This window comes from Crocodylus porosus, unplaced genomic scaffold (assembly GCF_001723895.1).
Source record: "Crocodylus porosus isolate Cpor-Errol unplaced genomic scaffold, CroPor_comp1, whole genome shotgun sequence".
Lineage (NCBI taxonomy): Eukaryota > Metazoa > Chordata > Crocodylia > Crocodylidae > Crocodylus > Crocodylus porosus.
The window spans coordinates 59,650,444-59,656,224 of NW_017728931.1; the positions used below are offsets into that span (position 1 = coordinate 59,650,444).

Genomic DNA, 5,781 nt, shown 5'->3' on the forward strand with positions numbered 1-5,781 from the left:
GGAGCGGAGAGAGAAAAACTTCATTTAAAAAGTCCAGCGGGGATTTCTCAGCCATCCCAGAGTTGCAGCTCCCTTCAGGAAGGGGTGGGTGGCTCTTAAAAGAGCCGTTGGGGTTGTTTGCACAACAAGCATCTTCCTCCGCTCGCTCTACTTCTTCTTGGGCGCCGCCTTCTTGGCCTTGGCTGCCTTGGGCTTGCTGGGCTTGGGCTTGGCAGCCTTGGGCTTCACCGCCTTGGCCTTGGCCGGGCTCTTGGCGGCCCGCTTGGGCTTGGCCGCCTTGGCCTTCTTGGGGCTCTTGGCCGCGCTCTTCTTGGCCGCGGCGGCCGCCGGCTTCTTGGCTTTCTTGGGGCTCTTCTTCACGGCCGCCGCCTTCTTGGGCTTCTTGGCCGCGCTGGCGGGCTTCTTGGCCGCCGCCTTCTTGGGCTTGGGCGCCGCCACCGCCTTCTTCTTGGGCGCCTTCTCCTTGGCCTCGCCTGGCTTTTTATTCAGCTTGAAGGAGCCTGAGGCGCCGGTGCCCTTGGTCTGCACCAGGGTGCCCTTGTTCACCAGACTCCGGAGTCCGAGCTTGATGCGGCTGTTGTTCTTCTCCACATCGTAGCCGCCGGCTGCCAGCATCTTTTTCAGCGCGGCGAGGGACAGCCCCTTGCGCTCCTTGGAGGCGGACACGGCCTGGGTGATCAGCTCGGTCACGCTGGGCCCCGCGGGCTTGCGGGCCTTGGAGCCGGCCGCCGCCTTCTTCGCCTTCTTGGCGGGGGCCTTGGCGGCGGGGGCAGAGGCATCCGGCGCGGCTGCGGGTGCTGTTTCCGACATCGCTGGTGACAGACGCTTTCCACTAGACAGAAGAAAACAATTGGGCTGGAGTAGGTCAGATGCCTGGTATTTTTAGAGGAGAGCTGCTCTCTGATTGGTGCGTTAAAGAGCCCGCCCAGCTGCAAAGCAAAGCAGCTCTTCTGCCTGCTCAGTTTGTGTTTCTTTGGAGTTAAAAAAGTGCATTTTCGCCTCAATATCCGTCCCCAAATCACCCCATTTCTTTCCCGTGAGAAGGGAACAGAGAGTGCTTTCGTTCGGTGAAATATCCAGGGGGAGAGGCGAAAGACGGATTTAGGAGGAACCCAGAAACTCTGCATTCAGGTGCTGAAGGAAGCTCTGAAGTGAGAAAGTTTTGTTTTTCCTTGCAAAATAAAAATATACCTTTCAAGACAACGCCGGGTCGACACGTGCATTTTATTCCTGAGAGTGTTTTCTTCAAGTCAGAATGAAAAGCAAGTGATTTGAATGGATTTTTTTCTGTGTAAAGTGTTTTTGAAGAGAAGGAAGTAACACAATTTGCTATCTAAGCTTTGGATATGGATGGAGAATTGGCTGCCTTAACTGTGTTATTTACATCCTAAAAACATTTAATTTTGTTGAAATAGTGCCTTATACAGCATTACATGGGAATGATTAAACATCTGTAGAGTAGTATTTATAACCTTTACTTCTATATGAAAGTCTAGAACATACTTTGCCTCTCCAGATGTTACAATAGAACATACTAATGACAAATGAGCTGGTTGTTTTAGAGTTTTCCTCATTTTAAAGTAACTTTCTTGCTGTTTGAATGATTTTACTAAATAGCATCCACTGTCCTTCAAATGTAGCAAACAAATTATTTTGCTATTATAGTATTTTAATCTGAGACCAAAAACACAGTAGAAGTATTTATGGCATTGTTTGTTTAATCTGTTTCAATAAGAAATAATATTCTAAAAGTGATTCTAAACAATATGGGATGAAACGCATTTAAAGGATTGTGTTAGAATATCTGTCTTTTTAAAGTCACTAGTTATTTTTGATTCTGTGTTTTGTTTTCTCTCTGCAGGTAGTGGAAGGTTCACATCAATTGGCACTCATCCCCAGTAATTCCTTAGAGCTAATAAAACATTCAGAAAGAGTTAAATTAATTTATTTTACAATGCTAAGAGGGTGAGGAATTGTTATAATGTCTTTCCTTTCCACAACAATGGTAAGAAGTTGGTTGAAGTGATCTTATGATTAACTAGGTGTAAACAAGGGAGCAATTATCTCCTTGGGAACCACAGAAGTGGATTTTTGATGGATGATATACCATATTTTCTTGCATATAACTGACACCTTCCCCCCCAAATCAGCTGAGGTAAACTGGGGTGTGAGTTATATGTTTTTCCTTGCAAAGGGAAAAGGAAAAGGGCTCTTCCTGGGTCTGGAAATTTGGTGGGGGAGGGGTTCAGAATGCGGGCAGCACTAATTGTTTGAACTCTGGGAGCTGCCACAATTAATTCTGCAACCTCTCCTTACACCCGCTTTCTCCCTTCTCACCCCCAGCCTACACATTTGTGGACCCATGGGGAGCCTTTTCCAACCACACTCTGGATTAGGATGGCAGGTGGGATTGGTCCACGGACAGACCAGGCATGCCATTTGCAACCTGGCACATAGCTCCAGAGCCACCCTGTAGTTCTGGACTTGGAGTTTGGGTCTGAAGCCAGTGCTCAGTATCAGACCTGGCACATGGTCTTTAGTGCAGTGTGCTGAATTGGGTCCCAGTCCTAACACTTTATATAGCTGGCCCTGTGACACAACCCCAGAATAGCATACTGGATTGGTCCTGGTACATGGACCCCAGCCATAGGGACCCCAGAACCTTGGTACTTACCTTTACTCCACAGGAAGGCTTTTTTGTCTCCCCCACCAAACTGTTACTAAAACTGCACAATCAACGTGGTTACATAACCAAAAGGCATAACACCTGAACCTGTCATAGGTAAAATGGGGGGGAAATGTACTGCTGCTGCAAGAGTTTATAAAATGTGCTTGAGAGATCCAAGGAAGAGGGTCAAACTCCTCACTGTAGCAAAACCCCCAGTTTTTCTTTTGTTTCCTTTTATTTTGTTTTAACATACATTCCTTCTCTTCCCCAACTATTTCTGACTTCTCTCCCTCTCTATTCCCTATAGATAAGTATGTTTAAGCTAAGACTTAGGATAAGCGTTAGCATTTTTGTAGCAAGTTTTTTTTCTTTTCTCTCTCCTTCTTTGACCCACTATTTTATATTTTATATTGCATAATTATTATGTTTATATTGATTTTTACTGTGTGATTACCGTTTTACTGATTTTTACTGTTGTTTTAAATTGATGCTATATGATTTAGGCCTACATGTGTAAATTAGCATAAGTAATGTCAAGTTATGTCAAGTTTCCATTTTGAATGTCAAGCCTCCATCTTGTGTCCTCTGCCCCGTGTAAGGTATGACTCATGTCTAACCAGTCTCATGTAAATTGGTTCCTAAATGAATGGGGATGAATGAGGGTGCTTGAGATACAATGGTAGCAAGCCTCTACGGAATAATCAACTCAAGGACTAGATCATCACCTCAACGACTGGACCATTGACTCATCCAGGAGCAAGGGACAGATCATTTGAAAGACAAAGACCTTACAGAAATCAGCCAACTCACTATTGCAACACAGACACCTGGAACTGCATGTCCTCGCCTAGAGTGCACATGCTCAGTACGCCATGGCTGATCCTTGCCTGGGCATGCCCCTGCCACTAGGGCAGGGGCGGGCCATTATTTTAGGTGGAGGGCCATTTACCCAATTTTGGCAGGCTGTGGAGGGCCGCATGGGTAGCCCTGCCCCTTGACAGGTGCCCTGCCCCTGGTCAACATCTTGGGACCAATGTCCCAATGTCTTGGGAACAATGTCGCAGGGCTAGGGCGAGGCAGGGCCCAGAGTGGAGCACAGGCTGGCAGGGGTCTGTGGAGCCAGGCTGTGCTGCACCAGCAGAGAGGGGGGGAGCTGGCCCAGCTCCATAGAGCCCCTACCAGACGAGACCCTGTACTCCTGCCGCCCTACTCTGGGCCCCGCCAGTGCTGGCCCTGGGACACTGGTGTGGCCCCCCCGCTCCCACTGGCTGCCGCACCTGCTCGCTCCCAGTGCCCACCTCAGCCCCATGGTACAGGCAGGGGGCAGCATGCAGCCCTGGCCCTGCGCTCATCAGCAGGTTACAAACTGGTGCTGAGAGCAGGGGAAAAGTGGCCCCGTGGCCAGCAGTCCCTGGTGCAGCCACTTGCAGCCCACACGAGGCTATCCTGAGCAGGCATAGGTAGCCCCATGTGGGCGGTGAGTGGCTGCAGCGTGGGGTGCCAGCCATGGGGTGGGGGCTTTTCTCCATGCTCAGCACCAGATTGTAACCTGCCCCGCACTGGCTCCAGGCTTGCCCATTGGGGCTGCACTGCGGCAGCAGCAGCTGCTCGGCCCAGAGGAAAGCAGCCCCCTGCTTACCACGCTGGGCAGTGTTTGCTGCTGGTGCCCACCCAGAGTACTCGCCACAGTAGGCTGCAATGTGGCTGCTACTGCCGCCTCTGTGCTGCCCAGTGTGGGAGCTCCGGGTGGGCAGCAGCAGCAAACGCTACCCAGCGCGGCAAGTGTCAGTGCTGCAGCTGCTGCCGCCACAGCACAGCCCCATATATATGTCATTGTGTGTGGTATACAAATTAGTAATCTGTGTATGTGTATTGGGTATGCGGGTATTGACAACTGATTTTTGTCTAACTTTTGGTGTGTATAGTGTGTAGGTGCTTGAATTGGTGATAGGTGTGCATGTGCTTAGACTGGTAATCTTGGATGTGTATGTGTCTGTGTTGGTAGTGTGTGCGCATGCACGCATGCACACCTAGTGATTTTTGTGTGTGTATATGTGCAATTGTGTCACACACTCCTGTCAGTGCAATTTTGAGATCCTCTGTCCTGGAGCCTCTGGGTTTTAATGGCAGCAGAAGCATCAACAGGCCCCACTAAAATCCCAATCTTAGCTGCAGCCATAAGAAGAGACAGACAAATTGCTGGAAAGCCCAGCAGCTTGGGAAAATTATATGTTGGCCATACTGCTCTGCATCCAGGGGATAACAAGCATAATTCCACATATCACAGCTTTTACTGGACAGTCAAACTTCCCCTTCATGTATCTCCTCCATAATCTTATCCCAGTTCCTTTAACCTCCTTCCTAGGCAAGTTGTGAAATTCTGATTCATTCTCTTTCTGCTGTGTATGGTCATCTCCAATACTCACTTGCTTTAGGCTACAGAACTTTTCTCATTATCTCCCAGGATTGTGGGGGTGGGGGGACGTGGAAAGGAGGGAAGGGAAGAGTGAGAGGGGATGGTGTTCCTGGACTTCTAATTCTTGCTCCTTACAGAGCACTTCAGGCATAGCTACTTCTATACTATCCCTGATAGATTGTTGACTTCAAGAGTAGATTTAGGGGTCTAAGAGTTTCTTCTGGCTCCCCCTTTTTTCATTCAAAATAAGTGCTCCAATCCAGTAAATTAAAAAACTAACTGTATTAGTATTCTCCAGTTATAAATATTGCTAGCAAGTAAAGAAGACCACAATATATATCAAGATATACTTTCATGATTTAATCAGAAATAAGCAGTTTCACAACTTAATATCCTAAAAAATTCTAACAAGTGGCTGTCCTGTTAGGGAAATCTTACCCAAATTTGGAGACTAAGTTCTAAGAGGCATTGGATCTTCATTACACCTGCAGATAGGAACCTCAACAGAGGATGCCAGAGGAAACCACCTCAGACCACTGAGCCCCCTCCCTGTCCCCCCCCCCCAATCAAACAAAGTTTTCCATTACTTCATAGCAGCTTCAACAAACATGGCCAGAAAAGAGAAACTCTGTGTCACCCTGTTGGTCAAGTCAGAACCTTAATCAAGATGTGATGTCCTAATACAGGGTAGTCTTTT

The 5,781-nt window shown here is 48.2% G+C and overlaps 1 protein-coding gene across 1 annotated transcript; it reads right to left on the minus strand.

Moving 5' to 3' along the window:
• LOC109316816 (histone H1.01-like) lies at positions 1–902 on the minus strand. The gene has a single exon (XM_019545165.1). It carries the CDS (start codon positions 808–810, stop codon positions 148–150), a length of 663 nt encoding a protein of 220 aa, XP_019400710.1. The 5' UTR covers positions 811–902; the 3' UTR covers positions 1–147.
• Positions 903–5,781: the final 4,879 nt, after the last annotated feature.